The sequence below is a fragment of the Apodemus sylvaticus genome, chromosome X (genome assembly GCF_947179515.1).
Source record: "Apodemus sylvaticus chromosome X, mApoSyl1.1, whole genome shotgun sequence".
NCBI lineage: Eukaryota > Metazoa > Chordata > Mammalia > Rodentia > Muridae > Apodemus > Apodemus sylvaticus.
The window spans coordinates 148,742,349-148,763,449 of record NC_067495.1 but is presented as its reverse complement, the minus strand read 5'-3'; the positions used below and the strand labels follow the sequence as shown (position 1 = coordinate 148,763,449).

Genomic DNA, 21,101 nt, shown 5'->3' with positions numbered 1-21,101 from the left:
CTGGCAATTATAAATAGGGCTGCTATGAACATAGTAGAGCATGTATCCTTATTACATGGTGGGGAATCCTCTGGGTATATGCCCAGGAGTGGTATAGCAGGATCTTCTGGAAGTGATGTGCCCAGTTTTCAGAGGAACCGCCAGACTGATTTCCAGAGTGGTTGTACCAATTTGCAACCCCACCAGCAGTGGAGGAGTGGAACACTCAGTCTTAAATGGGATATCGGTATCAACCCCTCCCCCTCAGCCCCAGGGCTCAGAGAACCCTGCAGAAGAAAAGGCAGAAAGAGTCTAAGAGCCAGAGGGGATGAAGGACACTAAGAACATAAAGTCCTCTAGATCAACAAGATCTCCTCCCATATAAACTTATAGAGATGGAGGCAGCATACACAGGGATTTCAAAGTCTGCAGCAGGTGAAGTCTTAGAGCTGAAAAGAGAAGTGGACACATGCCCTATACCTAACCTGGAATCTATCTCCAATTGACAGCCACTCTCAAATGAAAATTTAGTTTCCTTCAAGGGACTCTCCCTGGAAAAACAAACTATTCTTAAGGGTAGACTGCATGCCCAATAGTAGATGGCCAACATAAAATTAAGTCAATGGCTCTTTGGAAGTTTGTTGTTTCATATTGTCATGTTAAAAAGGCTTTTTCTTTTCTTTTTAAATTTTCTTTATTTTTATTTTATTTTAGTATATATAATAAAATTATATAAATTATATAATAAAAGCCTTATATATGTTATATATAAAATGTATGTAACATATATTACAAACATATATAATAGAACTTATAAAAAAACATATATATATATATATATATATGTATATATACACACACACACAGGTCCTTTGCATATATATTATGGTTTCCAGTTTAGTGTTTTTATTGGATTCTGGAGTGTGTGAACAATTGGGTCTCTATTTCTTGTTTCTTCTCTTGGGCTCTTTTACTTCTGTTTGTTCTGTCCAATTGTGATGCATTAGTTTTGTTTTATCTATATCATATCATATTATATTATATTTTACAATTATCCCATAGAAGCCTGTTTACTTTCTAATTAGAGGGAGAAAGAGAGTAGATCTGGGTGGGAGGGGATCTGAGGAAGAACTGGGATAAGTAGAGGGAGGGAAAACAATAATCATGATATATTATGTGAGGGGAAAAAAGAAAAAAATAAAAATTCATTAGGGAGAAAGAAATTTATTATCCTATAAATAAATCACAGTGTTCCAGAACTGTGTTGTCTAACCTATAACCCCTTAGTTCAAGGTTTCAATAGAAATAAATAACTTTGCGGATAAAAAAACAAACAATTCAGTGTGCTAGCTCTTGGCACAAATAAAAAAATAGTCAAAATTTCCTAACCTATAGTAAAGAAAGAAAATGGACAATACATACAAATATAAAACCTATGGTACTGTATACCTTAGGTGATATGAGAAAAGAAAAAGAAAGACTATGATAAAGTTTATTGCCTATAGTGTGAGGGGTAGGAAACAGCCGAATTCACTCAGTGAATTTCTTTTTTAGAAACTACTAGTTGGCCTAAGATTAAAGAAAGTACAAAGGAAGATTTATGAGTACTGAAAAACAAAGAACTATATCAGACTGAATTTAACAATCTGTTCAGGTGGATTATTTCTTTGGTTGGATGGCTAAAATCTAGTTCAAAATATAGTCTATACTAAATAAAGTCAAGATGGCAAAAGAAAAATTAAAAAATATTCTGGGCAGATAGGACACAATTTCAACAGCACAGATTCAGAGAGTCTGGAAAGAGCCAGAGCCCAGTGACTCAGGACATAAACAAGAGAGGAATGTATGGTGGCATAATTCTAGATTTTGAGTAGACATAGACTCTGATTCTGAATGTATATGGGATTACAGAGAATCTTCTCTTAACAGAGTGGCGAGTTAGAAGGCCATGGCAATAATAACACGGATTTATTACTGTAGTAGCATTAAAAAAATCTGGTTCAAGCAAAGGATTAGTCTGCAAAGGAACCAGAGTGCCTAAATGCAAGTAAAATGAGAGCATTTTAATGGGGGTTGCAGGATTTGTGTGGGCATACCCATTGTGACTGGACTTTAAAAGCTTTTGAATTCCCATTTGCATCTGCCTCGCCTAAAGGAAAGAGTCTCCTGGATTATCACTTCCTTACTCCTTGGCATTTACATAGAAATCAAAGCAGTCAAATTCCAGGGTCATGGTGGAAATCCTATGATATCAGTGTTGTACTTTGAGGAGTCTCTGATCTTTCATTTTTAAAAAGTGCATTAAAAACCTCCAGGCAATGCAACCTGATGAGATATTTAGTGTTGCTCATATACATAGCATACCTGTTTAGGGCTGATCATTTAGGATTGCATAATCTATCAGGAGACTTATTCCTGGAGAAGGCTGTGTTGAAATGGATGGGTAGATAGATAGATGGATAGATAGATAGATAGATAGATAGACAGACAGATAGATAAATAGATAGAGGAGGAAGTTGGACAGACACAGAAGGGATAAAAATGAGGTATTTCTTTAAAAATCATAAAAGATTTAAGGGAAAAATTTATATTACATGAAAACTAAACAAAAAGTCTATGGAAAAAATAAAAGTTTCAACAGAGTTCCAAAAGCAATAGTTTGTGTTTTAGCATGTGTAATATTCTTCACAATGCCATTCTTCATCTTGCTTACCATTTCCAGTTCATCTTGGTTAATCCTCATTTCATACAGCCTTGTATTTGAAGTTTGAAGTTAACAATTCTTTCATTTTCTCTGTACCTTTAAGAGAATTTTATCAGTTTTGCTGGAACTGGCTGTATACATTTCTCAAAATCTTCCTAGACAATAAGTGTATCTAGGTATGTGCCCTTCAGCAAATACCTACATGGCTTTTATTTCAGTATGTCATTTATCCAACAAAGTTTGGAACTAGATGATGACAATAACCTTTACAGTTCTAACTAATACCTTGGATACTTATAAAATATTCATGTGTCTTGGAGAAAACCTCAAATCTTAAGCCAGTCTGTAATATCCACCAATCTGACATTTTTTAAAAGTATAAAGGGTTACTTCACAATTCACAGAAGCAGAGACAAGAGAAATATTCATTCCTCTTGTTGGACACTGAAAACTTTCCATGAGGATTTAATAAAGAAAATTGTGTACCTTCTCTCCACTTACATTATTATTTCTAAGATACTGCCTCTTATGAGTAATGTCAAGCGGAAATTATTTTATGTCTACCCAGCAGCCTTTTGGATGCAGAGAGTGAGACCACAGCAATAGATTATAAAGGCAGGATGCAATGGTAGTGATTTCTGATTAGGAAGAGAACTGATCTATAATAACTTGCTTATCTGCTTTTCTATCCATTTCTTGTCCATCCCACCTGGGTAAAGAAGAGAAAGCCTGCCTATGTGCTGGCAGAGTTTGTCTTTTGCCAGACTAAGCTGTGTTGTTTTCTTTGGTTCTTCGAGCTCTTTCTGCAAAGGAAAGACCAATACCATATCCAGGCTAATTTTCACAACTACTACTCTATATTAATGTGTTGACCAAATAGGTAATTATTATTTTCTCCTCTTATACCAGTTTCTGTGAGAACAATTACTGTGGCCCGAGTCTCTTATTTTTTCCATAGTTTTCTTCATGTTTTACCACAACTACCTTATACATAGGAAATATTTATCCAAAGATAACTCCAGGTAAATAAAGCATTTCTTAAATGACTACTACATTTCCCATAAGCTAATGTATAGAAGGTAATGGATGTAGCAAGAGTTCTAGACTTGCTCCTGTCTTCTATGGTATATGTTTCTGAGCAAATCATGCGTACTCTTTGGATTTTTCTCTCTGAAATAGATGATAATGATGTTCACAGTATACTCCTTCCAGGACCACCATGAGGGCATGGGAGAGCAGATAGAGGGAACATTCACTTTTGTTCCAGGCAACCAGAATCCCTATGACACAAGTATTTGGAGCAGACCTGAATGGAATTATTTAATTTGAATGTGTTTTAGAACTTGTGAAATGCTACCAATGGCTCAACTTATTAGCAATTTATCCTTGTAATGATAATAATTACACATTGAACCTCCCATCTTTTCCTAGATGTAAGAACATCTACAATTCAACTCTAAATATAAATGTTTCCTGGTATCTCACTTGTTCCAACCGAACTGGAGCAATATTGGGCAATAATGTCCTGATAATTACCACCTGATTATATTTTATTAGCTGACACTATTATAGTAGCACTATGATTAGGAAGAATAATGAATTGGGACTGTATATTGGATTCATTACATGCCCCTCTATTGCCTTGATATGAAACAAGACAAATTCATTTGTTTGATCTATCGATATTCTATTAATCAGGAATTATGGTCCCAAGGAAAATTTGGGTCTCATAATGTCACGAGCAAAAGTGCCTGTGTAAAGGAGGAACCTATTAAAAGAATGAACAAAATTCTAATTGATGACCAGCTTTTTAGTTTATTAAAACACCATGGGCCTGGCAGAAGCTGTCTCACATATACACAGGAGTTATAATGACTAAATAGTGATAACCTATTGATGCCAGGTCACAAGCAAGTCTAAATGTTTACTGTGTAGGCATTATTTATGTACATATATACCCACACATATGCCCACACATGAGAATGAAGTTGGGGCCAATGACAGATCAATCAAAAGACTGGCAAGAATTCATACAGAAACATTAAAATGGATTATTTTGACACACTAATGCAAAGAAATGAATATATACATATGATAAATAATACCCCATTAATATTTTCATTGAAAAATTTAATCATGAGCTTTTCTATTTATAATTCTTTTCAAAGTTTTTCAGATTTCACCTTTGAGGTTTCTGATTTCCTTCATTGCTTTTGTATTTTTGGAGTGGTATGCATGTGTATGTGTGTGTTTGCATGTTTGTGTGTTCTTCTAACAGCAATGGCTTATTTTTGCTCTGTCTGTTAGTTATCATACCAAATATATTCTTTTTATAACTTTCTCCCTCATTATCCACTCTTTAAATTGGTTAATTCATATAATAGCCTGCTGAGAATCTTTTCTGAAATAATTAAGCTGTGATCAGGAGTAAATGAATCAGATAGGACCTGCTGCTTCTATGCTTATTGAAGGGTAGCTGAGGAAGTAACATTAGGCCATATATATATATTTTTTTTTTCCTTAAGTTGATAAGGTGGTATTCACATCAGCATCAATCAAACATAATCAATATTGGCTGCTACTTTGAGAAACTCCCTAGTTCACATAATTCAACCTTTGTTAGCACACAAGCTTTACTCTCAGTGAAAATAAACAAGCAAAACACCATGGTATTCTTAGAAATACTCCACTGTTGTTGAGTGCGAATAGAATTGCATGTTTGATAAAATTTATTTTGGCTGTCTTTAATTTTCTCTTCTCCTTCCTTTTAGGTTAACAATACATGCTGAATGTCCTATGCATTTAGAAGATTTCCCCATGGATGTACATGCCTGCCCACTGAAGTTTGGAAGCTGTATGTATTTTCTGAGTTTTGTTTGTCTGATCTGTTTACAGAGGAAATGCAATATATTCCTAAGAAGTTCTTAATACTGACTTAAATCCTTGCTGGTATGGAGTGGGTCAGGAGAATGCGGTCAAGTAGTACTAACTGATCAAAAGTTGTAGACTTGGCTTTTAATACCACCCTGGAACAAATATTATTCCATTATTTCAGCATAATTTCTATCATTAGATGGAAACTTCAACATTTGTCCTTTGCCAGAAGACAGAGAAAGGACAAATAAAAAAATGTTAGCTTCCTAAGAGCAAGAGAATATGTCATACATTTTTTAAAATGTCCATTCTTCCCACATTTCTACTTACTAATATTCAGTTCCCAACAGTAGCTGGTTAATAGGAGTGACAGCTGTAGAGATTTGCTCATGTTTTAGAATATTGCTTTTCCCATTTGATGTAACTTTTACAGAGTAGACAGTAGAAATAAGCTCCATTTCCAAGTGAAACTACAGCTATGAAAATTGGATATACTTGAGAGCAGTTTTGAGCATAAGAGTATTTGAGTAAATTATTATTAGAGTAATATATTAAGATCTGCATTGATCACATCTGAATGATATTGAAATAGAAATTGCATTTGAAAAGTCTCAATTATATGTGACATATTTTTTCTTTTTTTAAAATATTTTTATTTTCTATATTCTTTGTTTACATTCCAAATGATTTCCCCTTTCCCAGATCCCCCCTCCCCATATGTCCCATAGACCTTCTTCTCTCCATCCATTCTCCAATCACCTCCCTCCTTTTTCTGTCCTTATATTCCTCTCCAATGCTAGATCAATCCTTTCCAGGATCTCAATCATGAGTGTGTCAAACATTTACACATTGTCTATTGCATGACAGCTTCTATTCTATGAGGTTGGATGTATTCATTAATAAACAGAATCCTTAGCCTGATGAAGCTCCTACTATTGAGAAGAATGTGATAGTAAAATATAATAAAAAATAGGGTAAAAGCAGACATAAAGTAAGGAAAAACACAAAAAAAAACCTCTCACTGAATACATAGTAATTATAGAGGTGTATAAGATATGGTATGAAATTTCAAACCCACACATGCATACATATGTATAATATATATAATTGAGGGTAACTAACATATCTATTATTTCTAATACGTATCATTTCTTAGTGCTAAGAGCATTCAGCATCTTACATTAGGTACTTTGAAGTGTACAGGTAATGCCTGAAAAATAGTGTCTCTGCTGTGCTATCAAATACTACATTATTCCTCCTAATTGTGATAGCTCTGATACCTATCTCCTCAATTTTACTTACCTGCAAATTTTTTCTAATAAGGTAATTCTTACCAATCTGTTTTCAGTTTCTTTGACAACAAACATATTATCTTTATAGGCACAACTCATTCTCTTTATTCTTTTTATGTATCAACTAAAACATTTTAAAAAGCAACATAAGATGCAATGGGGCAAACGATGTAGACATATGAGAAAATAGTGTTCTAGGCAGTATAGCAGCATTTCAGGAAAAAGATTTTAAGTGGGGAAAGTGTTGTATTTGGGCTTGCTTAATAAACATCATAGCAGCCATGTGGATACCCACTGGGCATAACAATGAAATCACTAGGTAGAGATGAGAGTATAAACTCAGCTAGAGCCTCTAGAGTCTTCTAAAAAATTAAGGGGCCTTGAATTACATTCTGTGGATAAAGAGGAACTAAGTGGAATACTTTGAGTTAACAATTAATATTGTCTTACTTATTTTGAAAGAAGAATGTTATTAGGGTTTTGAAACTTGTTAATAGAGAAAATATTAAAAGTTAAATTAATTTTATATTGCAATATTTAGGGTGAGACATGCTGATGGAGGTTATTGAAGTCTTTCATATGGTAATATCTCAACTAACCTGTGATAATAATAAAGGTGATGAAAAGTCGTATGCTGGGAAAAGACCAACAACAAGGTTCCCTGATGCATTAGTTGTATAGTAGAAGGAAAACTCAAGAGTAACCAAGAAATAGTCAGTCTAATGATTTTGCTTTCAAATGGGACAAGTTGTGTTAGAAATCAGAGTGGCAGGTTTGAGAAAGGAGCTATCTTGAAATTACCCGTCAGCAATGCTCTCTATCAGGAGAGCACAACTCACTGACATGAGAGCCTGAGTAAGACTTGAGAGCCATCAGAAGGAATAGTGGCAAGGAGGCGGGGCCTAAAAGGGACAGAGACACTTTCCTTGAAAACTTGCAAAGAAACTTCATGAAGGAAAATGGCTTAAAATAGAGTTCAAAAGATAGCTTAAAGTGAAAGAGTAAGAGAGCTAGGCACCATGGACAGTATGAGAGGGGTGTGAAGGACCCACGGGAAAAGAGAACAAGCTAAATATAATTTAAAACCAGCTTTTCGAAAGTGTCAAAGTTGAGACAAGGGAAGCAAAGGTATGAAAGAAAATTTATTTATCTCTTATTTCTTCTGTAGGACTAGAAACCAGAGCAGGAGGTGGGCCAGATTGCTCCAGGCTAAACATCTTATCTGTTAAGGTGGTATCTTAATGAGTCAGGTTATGATATAATGAATAGTAGTACTTCATTTCTTAAGAGGATTTAGCTGTTTGTTGGTGCCCACTATTCTCATGATTCAACCTTAACAACCAAACATGACCAAGCATAGAAGTGATAAGGATTGTAACAATACTTCTGAAGAAAGGAAAGATCCTCTTATAAAGGAACTCGTGCCCATTGTTCTCCAACCCTGGAATGTATGCTAGTTCTCACCATCATTCACAAATTGGTCTTAAATCATCCTATGGGCATAGAATGAAGCCAAAACCTAACATGAAAAAATTTAAAAAATTGTGTTTTAAAAAAAAAAACTAATATGTACAACTTTAATAAAACATTGTAGTTTTCTGTAGTGCTAAAAGGAGGAAGAGGGGAGAAAGGAAAAGAAGAAAGGGTGGAGAAAGAGGCACTCATCAAGCTATCGGTTTCAAAATTTAGAAAACTATGTCCTAGTTATAAGGGAAGAGCAGAGTCACATTAAATACATCTTAATCCTTTATGGAAATAAAGTGATTAGTATTGCCTACTGTCTGCACAGCCAGGGAAGAATGAAGATGCTATGTTAGAAATGTGGTTTCCACCAGGAAACTCTTTGTGATCCAGGTTTGGACTTTGTCTTAGTCAGGGTCTCTATTCTTGCACAAACATCATGACCAAGAAGCAAGTTGGGAGAAAACGGTTTATTCAGTTTACACTTCCACACTGTTGTTCATCACCAAAGGAAGTCAGGACTGGAACTCAAACATATCAGGAAGCAGGAGCTGATGCAGAGGCCATGGAGGGCTGTTTCTTACTGGCTTGCTTCCCCTGGCTTGCTCAGCCTGCTCTCTTATAGAACCCAAGAGCACCAGCCCAAAGGTGGAACCACCCACAAGGGGCCCTCACCACTTGATCACTAATTGAGAAAATGCCTCACAGTTGGATCTCATGGAGGCACTTCCCCAACTGAAGCTCCTTTCTCTGTGATAACTCCAGCCTGTGTCAAGTTGACACACAAAACCAGCCAGTACAATTGACCCCTTGTCAACTTGACACACAAACACATCACTATTAAGCCTCAACCCTTACTTTTTTATTCATCCCCAAGATCTAAATTACTTTAAAAGTCCCACAGTCTTTTTTTTTAATTTAATTTAATTTTATTTTTATTTTTTTGGTTTTTTGAGACAGAGTTTCTCTGTATAGCCCTGGCTGTCCTGAACTCACTCTGTAGACCAGGCTGGCCTCGAACTCAGAAATCCACCTGACTCTGCCTCCCAAGTGCTGGGATTACAGGCGTGCGCCACCACCGCCCGGCCCCACAGTCTTTACATATTAAAAGTTCAATCCCTTTAAAATATCCGATATCTTTTAAATTTTCAAAGTCTCTTAAATGTGGACTCCACTAAAATGCCTTCTTCCTTCAAGAGGGAAAAATATCATGGCACAGTAACAACCAAAGCAAAACTCAAACTCCAATGGTTAAATGTCTGGGATCTAACTCACGATCTTCTGGGATCCTCTAAGGGCTTGGGTCACTTCTCCAGCTCTGTCCTTTGTAGCACACATCTTGTCTTCTGGGCTCCAGCTGCCTGTACTCCACTACTGCTGCTGTTCTTGGTGGTCATCACATGGTACTGGTATCTCCAAAACACTGCTGCTGTCTTCTGCTGTAACTAGGTTTCACCAATAGCCTCTCATAGGCTCTCTTCATGGTGCCAAGCCTCAACTCCTTTGCATGACCCCTTCCATCCTGGGCCATCAATTCCAACTGAGGCTGCACCTTTACCAATCAATGTCCTTCCGCAACCTCTCACAGTGCTGAGCCTCAGCTGCTCTTTATGACCCCTACATGCCTTCAAAACCAGTATGACCTGGGTGACTCTTACACATTACCAAGTCCAACCACAGTACAAGGTACAACCTTGGCTATCTCTGGAATACAGCCTCTGTGCTTTCAGAAAACACTTGCCAGAAGATTTTACCTCAATGATGCTGGTCTCTTCTTAATCACCACTAGTTTCTTAGCTCCAGCTAGCCAGCATCAATAGTCCTGGTATTGCAAAGTTTTCGCTTTAGTAGTTCTGGTATCTTGTTAATCTCAGCTGATTCTTCAGCCCTAGCTAAACAAAACCACAGAATCTTCATAATTAAAATAGCAACAGCCCTGAAAAGAGTCTTTAATCTTCCCTCTGAAATTTCACAAGCCAGGCCTCCATCTTCTACACAGTTCTCAGCATTATCTTCCAAGCCCCTGCACAACATCCACAGAGCTCTTAATACCGAGTGGATCTTCTAGCCCAAAGTGCCAAAGTCCTTCCACAGTCCTCCCCAAAATATGGTCAGGTTGTTACAGGAATACCCCACTATTCTGGTACCAATTTGTCTTAGTCAGAGTTTCTATTCCTGCACAAACATCATGAGCAAGAAGCAAGTTGTGGAGGAAAGGGTTTACACTTTCCATATTACTGTTTATAACCAAAGGAAGTCAGGGCTGGAACTCAAGCCATATTCATTATTTTTACAAAGACAGAGAAAATCTAAGTTCATAAAGATGTACAAAGAAAAATATAATTAACAACCACAGTGTTCTATTTTCCAATGTTTGGTTTTAAAGGTAGATTATGTATCACATAACTTTCAAAATCCACATCCAATGTAGCAAATAGATTTAAATTATAACATTTCTTTCTGGTGTTTTGTTTCCTGTGATTCACAGTGCTGAGAGGGATCATCACTTAAGGAACTTCCAGGGCAGATTCACAGCCACATCTGAATTCTTGGTCACAGAGGCATACTGTGGTCTTAGCACTGATTTATGCAAATGCTTCACAAGGATATCCCATGCATAGGAATGACCATTAGCACGATCCATCATGCAGTGCTTCACTACTGCCATGGGCACTGCATCTCTGGGGTTGATTTCGAGGACACATACACGATGGTATGGGATTTTTTTTCTTTTATTGGATATTTTCTTTATTTACATTTCAAATGTTATCACCTTTGCCGGTTTCCCCCCAGGAAATCCCCTATCCCATCCCCCCTCCTGCTTCTATGAGGGTGCTACCCTACCCACCCACCCACTCCTGCCTCCCTGCCTGGCATTCCCCTATCCTGAGGCCTCAAGCCTTCATAGGACAAAGGGACTCTCCTCCGAGTGATGCCCAACAAGGCCATCCTCTGCTACATATGTGGCTGGAGCTATGGGTCCCTCCATGTGTATTCTTTGGTTAGTGGTTTAGTCCCTGGGAGCTTTGGGGGTACTGGTTGGTCTTCCTATGAGGCTGCAAACCCCTTCAGCTCCTTCAGCCCTTTCTCTAACTCCTCTATTGGGGTATCCATGCTCAGTCCAATGGTTGGCATCCACCTCTGTATTTGTCAGGCTCTGGCAGAATCTCTCAGGAGACTGCTCTATCAGGCTCCTGTCATTATGCACTTGTTGACATCCACAGTAGTGTCTGGGTTTGGTAACTGTATATGGGGTGAATCCCCAGGTGGGACAGTTTCTGGATGGTCTTTCTTTCAGTCTCTGCTCCATAATTTGTCTCTGTATCTCCTCCCATGGGTATTTTGTTCCCGATTCTAAGAAGGACTGAAGCAGCCACATTTTGGTCTTCCTTCTTCTTGAGCTTCGTTTGGTCTGTGAATTGTATTTTGGGTATTCCAAGCTTCTGGGCTCATATCCACTTATCAGTTTGTGCATACCATGTGTGCTCTTTTGTGATTGGGTTACCTCACTCAGGATATTTTCTAGCTCAATCCATTCACCTAAGAATTTCATGAAGTCATTGTTTTTAATAGCTGAGTAATATGCCATTGTATAAATGTACCACATTTTCTGTATCCATTCGTCTGTTGAGGGACATCTGGGTTCTTTCCAGCTTCTTGACAATTTGCTTACAGTCTCTTTTCCCTCACTTCCATTTAAAGCCTTGATTCTGCAGTCAACCTGGAAGAACGGGGGGTGTTCCCACTTTGTTCAGGTAAAGACTCAGTGTTAGCTGGATCATGCACAAGCTTCATATGTTTCTTCTCCTTCTTTGGCTGAGTATCCAAAGGTAGGCTCTTGTAAGGAGAGGCCAGGTGGCTGAATAGTTGAAGAGGCTGGCTGTTTCCAATGCACAGTGTCACCTTTTAAGTTGTTGAGATAGGACTCCTTCTCCTCTCTCATAAATGGGAATCTAGAAACTTCTTCCTCAGTGGCACTGGCTGCAGCTGTTTCTTCTAGGGTGGTTATATTCAACCACAGCACCTTATGATTCTTTGAGACGGGTACATCAATTATCTCTTCAGGTTTATACTTCAGCTTTGATTCATCTATCTAGCTTAGCTCTCAAGTTCATAGTTTCACTTTCTAAAAGCTGCAGGTGCCTTTTGTTTGCAAATGATTTCCACTCAATATCCAGAGTCCTCAGCTCTCAAATAATGTCTTCAGTCTTTGGTGGACAGTTTACCTTTTTCTGCCTTCATTTTCTTTGTTTAGTTTATCAAGCTTTAGCTGAGGTATGTCTGTGTAATAGATGCTGTCTTCTAGGGTACAAGAGTTGGCTAGTGTGGAAGGCTTAGATTTCCATACTTTCACATAAATTCTTGAATTTCTCCAGATTAGTAATTTGACCTAAATGTTGTTTTATTTCACCATTCTTCTGTTCCAGCATGGCAGACAACTGTTCTTGCTGCTCAAATTTTTTTTGAGATCCCGATCTCTTCATCCTCAGCAGCGTAGAGATTTGTAACTTCATGTTGCTCCTCTGCTTTCTGGAGAATGCATTTTGCTTCTTCTTTGACTGATATTTTTTCATCAAGCTGATCTGGCATTCCACTGCCACCCTCCACCTCTGTGAACACAGTTTTTTTTTTGTTTGTTTTTTTGTTTTGTTTGGATCTAAGGCTTGCTGAAGTGCATGGCCCAACTGTACCGAAAGATCTTGGTTTTCTATGCAGGTTTTCTCCAAGTCATTATAGTGAGATACTGCTTCCTTCTCTTGCTCCCTTGTTTCTTCTTTAAGTCGGTCTACCTGGTGCAGTAGGGAAGTACTGAAACATTCTAGTTGCTCTTGTTTGTGCTGTAGTTTGTTCAGTTCTTTATTGAAGGCATTCTCTACTCCTTCCATTTCAATCAGACTTGAAGAGCCAGCACCTCTGAAGACACACTACTGAGCACAGCCTATTCAGATAGTAGCTGGAGTTCTTAGGATTTGTGATAGAGAAGCTCCTCCAGGTGATCCAGCTTCAGCTTCAGCTGTTTGTCACTAAGCCTTGCTTCATCTAATTCCACTTTGAGATTTTTCTCACTTATTTTCCTTGTCATTCACTTCCTACCTGTGGCTTCTGTTTAGCTGTATTTCTAACTGCCCCAGCTGCATTTTCATTTGATGTTTTACAACGTCACATTCACAACTCAAATTGTCTAACATCTGACTCTTTAGCTCTACTTCTCTTTGACAGGTATATTTCTTCTCTTGGTTATACTCCATACTGGTCATCATTTCTTCATGATATTTATCCAATTGATTCTGCAATTCAGTTTACATCTGCACTAACTGTAAGCCATACTGCACAGTATTTTATTGCTCCTTTTCACATGCTTTGAGCTTGTTTTGAAGGTCTGTGATATCTGCCTCCATGTTTTCAATTTTCAACCTACTCTACCCCCATGCTTCCTGGCTGCTGCAACCAGAGCCCTGTCCAGAGAGTACAGGGGGCCCAGACTCACTCACCCCAGCACAGAAAAACCATCCCATTCATTCAGATGAATTGCCAGTGATACCTAAAAGGAGAAAACCTTAGTTGAGAAAATGCCCTCACTAGATCTGGCTGTTAGGCATTATTTCAATTAGCTATCAATGAGGAAAAACCTAGCCTATTGTGGGTGGTGCCATCCCTGGGCTGGTTGTCTTGGATTCCATAAGAAAGCAGGCTGAGCAAGCCAGTAAGCAGCACACCTCCTTGAGCTCCTGCATCCAAGTTCCTTCCCTGTTTGAGCTCCTGTCCTGACTTCCTTCAACGATGAACTTATGATGTGTAAGCCAAACAAACCTTTTTCTCATGGCACCTTCTCCAAAATCGACCATATAGGTCACAAGACAGACCTCAACAAATATAAGAAGATCAAACTAATCCCATGCCTCCTATCAGATCACTATGGAGTAAGAGTGGTTTTCAATAGCAACAAAAACAACAGAAAGCCCACATACACATGGAGGCTTAATAATACTCAATGACACCTTGGCCAAAGAAGAAATAAAGAAAGAAATCATAGACTTTTTAGAATTTAATGAAAATGAAGGCATAACATACCCAAATCTTTGGGACACAATAAAAGCAGTGCTAAGAGGAAAACTCCTAGCCCTGAGTGCCTCCAAAAAGAAAATGGAGAGAGCATACACCAGCAGCTTAATGACATACCTGAAAGCCCTGGAACAAAAAGAAGCCAATTCACCCAGGAGGAGTAGAAGACAGGAAATCATCAAACTCAGGGCGGAAATCAATCAAGTGGAAACAAAGAGAACCATACAAAAAATCAAGGAATCCAGGAGCTGGTTCTTTGAGAAAATCAACAAGATAGATAAACCCTTAGCCAGACTGACCAAAGGGCACAGAGAAAGTATCCAAATTAACAAAATTAGAAATGAAAAGGGAGATATAACAACAGAAACTGAGGAAATCCAAAATATCATCAGATCCTACTATAAAAGCCTATACTCAACACAACTGGAGAATCTGGAGGAAATGGACAATTTCCTAGACAGATACCAAATACCAAAATTAAATCAGGACCAAATAGATCTAAACAGTCCCATAACCCCCAAAGAAATAGAAGGGGTCATAGAAAGTCTTCCAACCAAAAAAGCACAGGACCAGATGGTTTCAGTGCAGAATTCTATCAGACCTTCAAAGAAGACCTAACACCAATACTTTTCAAACTATTCCACAAAATAGAAACAGAAGGAACCCTACTCAATTCCTTCTATGAAGCCACAATTATGCTGATACCAAAACCACACAAAGATCCAACAAAGAAAGAGAACTTCAGACCAGTTTCCCTTATGAACATCGATGCAAAAATACTCAATAAAATTCTTGCCAACCGAATTCAAGAACACATCAAAATGATCATCCACCATGATCAAGTAGGCTTTATCCTGGGAATGCAGGGTTGGTTCAATATACGGAAATCCATCAATGCAATACACTACATAAACAAACTCAAAGGAAAAAACCACATGGTCATTTCATTGGATGCTGAAAAAGCATTTGACAAAATTCAGCATCCTTTCATGCTTAAAGTCTTGTAGGGCAATTTTTTTAAATTAATGATTGATGTGGGAAGGCCCAGTCCATTATGGGTGGTGCCATCCCTAGGCTAATGGTCCTGGGTTCTATGAGAAAGCAGGTTAACGGACTCATGGGGAGCAATCCAGTAAGCAGCACATCCATGGCCTCTACATCAGCTCCTGCCTCCAGGTTCCTGCCCTGCTTTAGTTCCTGTTCTGACTTTCTTTGATGATTAACAGCAGTAAGAAAGTTTAAGCCAAATAAAGCCTTTGCTCCCCAATTTGCTTTATGGTCATGGTGTTTCATCTCAGCAATAGAAATTGTAACTAAGACAGATTGTGATCACATAAGTCTTAAATATTCCTGAGATTTTTTTTTTAAAGAAATGACTTAGTGTATCAGCTTCTTCCTTCTTTTGATCTCACAACAATGACTTAGTCAAATTTATAATATCTGTGTACCTATCACTAAGAAAAGATTTAATTCTTTTAGGAAAGTACACATTTAAAACTTTGTTCATTTCTAAGTGCTCTAAAAGATTTAGAGTTGGGGTTTAATTTAGTTGTCATCGGTCCAATTGGTATGGTGGGGTTAGCAAAGAAATCACTGTAAATAAAGATGAGAAGAGGCTCAAGTACTAGAGAGGCTAGAGAAGAAAGGACCATAACCAATGTGAAGGAATTAAGGAACACTGTCAGGGAAGGAAATTGAGCACTTCAAGAAGGAGTAAGTGATTCATACTCTTAAATCATTCTGTTGAAGTTTCTTCTGACAACCTTTGCTTTCAGGACTCCTACATTAAAGCGATGAGAGAATTTAATAAAGCTGTCAAGAGTGCAGCTTCTGAATTACTAGGACACATGGGGTAACAAAACACTCCCCAATCTTCTGGCTCCTTCAGCCCTCTCCCCCTTCTTCCACAATGTTCCCTGAGCCTTATGTATGTTTTGTAGATATAACATCCAATGGGAGTGGGCACTACCACTTGGCATTTTAAATGGTTGTAGGTTTTAGTAACAATCTTCATAGTGTCTTCAATATGACTGCTTAAACATAACCTGAACAAGGGCAACACCAATAAACATGACAAAGTAGATGTGGGAGTGATGACCCACAAGGCCTGAGCCCTACCCAAAAATTTACAGGCAACTAAGGAATGCTGAGATCTGGAGAAATACTCCTCTCTGTGGAAGAACAAATGAATTAGTAATCCAATATTAAAAGCCAGCCCCGAAAACATTCACATGTATAACATTGTACAGACTGAGCAGATTTTATACATATTTATATGACAACAATTAATTGAAAATTGGGTCTTGAATGTGAGAGAAAGCAAGGAAATATATATGAGACAAGTAGGAGCAAGGAATGGGAAGGGTGAAATGATGAAGTTATGATGTTAAAAATGAAAGATGTTTTTCAAAGTTGACAGAAGAAACTTTCAACAACTTCCAGAGATCAACAAAAGGGTCATAGCAACCTGAAGAACATCACTTTTTTTATTCGATATATTTTTATTTACATTTCAAATGATTTCCCCTTTTCTAGCCCCCCACTCCCCAAAAGTCCCATAAGCCCCCTTCTCTTCCCCTGTCCTCCCACCCACCCCTGCCCACTTCCCCGTTCTGGTTCTGCCGAATACTGCTTCACTGAGTCTTTCCAGAACAAGGGGCCACTCCTGCTTTCTTCTTGTACCTCATTTGATGTATAGATTATGTTTTGGGTATTCCAGTTTTCTAGGTTAATAACCACTTATTAGTGAGTGCATACCATGATTCACCTTTTGAGTCTGGGTTACCTCACTTAGTATGATGTTCTCTAGCTCCATCCATTTGCCTAAGAATTTCATGAATTCATTGTTTCTAATGGCTGAATAGTACTCCATTGTGTAGATATACCACATTTCTTGCATCCACTCTTCTGTTGAGGGATACCTGGGTTCTTTCCAGCATCTGGCAATTATAAATAGGGCTGCTATGAACATAGTAGAGCATGTATCCTTATTACATGGTGGGGAATCCTCTGGGTATATGCCCAGGAGTGGTATAGCAGGATCTTCTGGAAGTGAGGTGCCCAGTTTTCGGAGGAACCGCCAGACTGCTTTCCAGAGTGGTTGTACCAATTTGCAACCCCACCAGCAGTGGAGGAGTATTCCTCTTTTTGCTTTTTAAAAAATTGGATATTTTCTTTATTTACATTTCAAATGTTATTCCCTTTCCCAGTCCCCCCACACACACACCCCGGAAACACCTTATCCCAACCCCCTTCCCCTACTTCTATGAGGGTGTTCCCCCCCACACTCCTGATTTCCTGTCATTCCCCTATACAGGGGTATTGAGCTTTCACAGGACAAAGGGCCTCTCCTCCCATCGATGCCAGACAAGGCCATTCTCTGCTACATATGTGGATGGAGCCATGGGTCCCTCCATGTGTACTCTTTGGTTGGTGGTTTAGTCCCTGGGCGCTCTGGGGGTACTGGTTTGTTCATATTGTTGTTCCCCTATTGGGTTGCAAACCCCTTCAGCTCCTTCAGTCCTCTCTCTAACTCCTCCATTGAGGTACTTGTGCTCAGTCAGATGGTTTGCTGCGAGTTTCCCCTCTGTATTTACCAGGCTCTGGCAGAGCCTCTCAGGAGACAACTATATCAGGCTCCTGTCAGCAAGTCCTTCTTGGCATCCACAATAGTGTCATTTTAAAAACAATTTCCTTAGTGTTAAGGTCTAGTTTTGGTTAACATTTGTTTTTCCCCCACAAAGTTGCATAATTTTATGCTCACAATTGCATTGCAACTGGTTGCCTGTCTCTGTTTCCTTCAGAAAATAGCAAGGTCCCTGGTATGGATTACATCTGGCTTTTTCCTAGTGTATGGTAATTGTACAAAGTAAAGGGATACATTTTGATATTTCTTTATATGCATAAACTATGTATATACTTTAATTACATTTACTTCCTTTCTGATTGTCCTTCTGGACTCCCCTTTTCCTGTCTCTATAAAAGTTCCCCCTTTTCATTTGATGTCATTTCCCCCACTATATTCTACATAGGAGGAAAAAAAAAGGCTCATGTCAGGTTTCAAGGCTTACCTGGAATTTGGGAGCTAGCATTCACTAATGTCTGATCTATATAGTCAGCTTAAGTTAAGAAATCTACCAAGAAAGTTATTTTTTTCTTAGGGTTAAAAACATCATCTATAACTTACCTTTTATTGACGAACGTTACGTGGTCAACATTCTGTCTTGAATTTTTCTCTAATACCTTCTCTATTTAGTACATATGCTTAGAGTACACCTATTCGTAAGCAGAGACACACCTGTCTGTATCTTTACATTTTTGTCATTCAGTAGCTTTGATGTTTTCTGTTTAAAGGCTAATGCATAGGAAATCAACATCCTGTAAAATCACATTCCACTAAGAGCATTGCCATATGTATATTTATATTCACATGATTATATATGAGACCATATTCTCATAAGGGCATGAAAGGATTTATTAGAAATGCTCCATCTCTTTTTAGTGATAGTGGTTTAAAGAGCTACAACAGGAGTACTAGATACATTATAAGCAGCATATTTTTTTCCAAATCTAAATCACAACAATCATCATCTATAGACGTAAGTCTTCTGATGAGAGGTTTCGAATTTGATATGCATATCTAATATATTTGATTCATACAGTGTTTGTTGCTTCTTAAAAACATCATGTGTCAAGGGCTAGGGAGGTGTCTCAGTGAGTAAATTGCTTGGATTACAACATGAGAACCCAAGTTTCGATTCACAGTATCCAAAGTATATCACAAATATCCAAGTATAGATATACATACACACCTGGAATCACAGTATTAGTAGAGACAGGGAAGCATGGCAGGAGAAAAGAGCATCCTTAGGGCTTGCTGGATGCCAACCCAGCTGCCAAATTCTAAGTTTCCATATTTATTACTGCTTTATGAAATTGAATGCTCTGATAACATTAGGCTCAAACTGACAAGATCACAACTCGCTGAGGTTGTGTCATGACTAGTTCTTGTAAATGATTGCTATTGGCTCACACATTCATTGTAATATAGGGTCTAATATAAGTTGCTATAAATATCTTTCTTAAGAGACAATTGAAATAATTATTATATCTATCAAAGTTTAAAAATTAAAAGGTAGACTGAGACAGCTTTGTTCCAAAACAGATGGGAGAGTTATAGAAATGGCAACTATTTTAGGTATGCCAAGAAAGCATTTTTTAGTAATTAATTTAGCTTCACATATAAAGTTATGTGGTATATTATAAGAAACTATAATTAAGATATGGTATCTCATTTATCTGGAGGACAGTATTCTGAGACAACTACTGGGTGTTAGAATCTGTGAAAATGTGTCTATATAGTATTTTTCTATACAAAAATACCCATGGAGAAATTGACTTTTTAAACTGGACACAGTGACAGATTAATAAACTATTAACAGAAGAATAATTGAACTTACTGTATTTGATCTTCTACTTCTTGTGATAATAATCTTACCCAAAGACATGAGGTGAAATGAGTGGTGTCAGGCTAGTTTATAAGGTTCCATGAGGCACAAGCATTATGATGGTACAATAACCTATGTGAGAACAAAGGAGATGACTAAGTGATTAATAGACAGTCCCCAGTAGAAATAAATGTAATAGCAAAGGAGTCTCTGCGTTACTTCAGAGGGCTTGCTGTTTAACACTTGTGGACTTTTTATTTCTGGAATTTTCCATTACCATTTTTGGACTACTTTGACCACAGATAACTAAATCCTTGGAAAGAGAAAATATCGAAAAGCAGGGAGGGATGTTAGTGCATAGGAAAGATGCATGATTAAGATCTAAATTGCAAAAAGTAGGTTGAAGTTCAACAGGTTTTATGTTTTAGCACATTTAGTAAGTGTTGCTACTGGATAACTGGATAACTCTAGGCATCAAAATATTTACTATATTATTAATATATGAAAGTATCTACTGTGGCTGATGAGATGGCTCAGTGGTCAAAGGCACTAGCCTCCAATCCTAACAACCTGAGTTCAATCCCCAGGACCCACATGGTGGAAGGAGACAACTGGTTCCCCTAAAAACAATGTCCTCTGACCTCTACATGTATCTCTGATATGTGTGTATGTGTGTATGAGCACACACACACATATATGCACATAAACATAAATGTAAAATAAATGTTTTTTAAAAAGTGTCTACTAATTGAGACCATTTGTGGGGCTATTCATATGAAAAAGTTAAATCTCTTGTATATTTTCAGCTTTAAAATTGTATATGTGCATGCACATATATGGAAGACACATTGACCTTGGGTATCTTTTTCGATCATCTTCCACCTCTCATTTGAGACAGTCTTAATGAGTGTGCCGCTTATACCTAGACAAACTAGCCATTGAGCTCCACCTTATTAGCACTGGAGCTATAGGAATGCACCCACCTTTTTATATGATCGATGAGGGATCTGAACACAGGCTTGCTCGCTTGCTTATGTGGCAAGTAATTTTCCAGTTGAGCCATCATCATCCCTATTCCCCTCTTATACAATTTTCTTTAGACATACATGGCAGGACAGATATAAAACTACCATAAAATTATACATATTTGGTCATGGTGTCAATGAGAATTTTGATATCAATGAGTTATTGGCATATTGTTCATCACAAATAAATCATAGAATAGTTTGCTTAATTATTTGAAAACAAGTCCTAAATATAGTGTATATATATATATAAAAC

The 21,101-nt window shown here is 37.8% G+C and overlaps 1 protein-coding gene and 1 pseudogene across 1 annotated transcript in view; one reads left to right on the top strand and one right to left on the bottom strand.

Moving 5' to 3' along the window:
• Positions 1–21,101, top strand: part of Gabra3 (gamma-aminobutyric acid type A receptor subunit alpha3) — a 158,555-nt gene that overhangs the window by 99,160 nt on the left and 38,294 nt on the right. Inside the window, exon 5 of the mRNA XM_052170752.1 lies at positions 5,455–5,537. Coding sequence (XP_052026712.1) covers positions 5,455–5,537 — 83 coding nt within the window. The remainder of the gene's footprint in view (positions 1–5,454; positions 5,538–21,101) is intronic.
• Positions 10,969–13,709, bottom strand: LOC127675446 (protein Spindly-like; annotated as a pseudogene).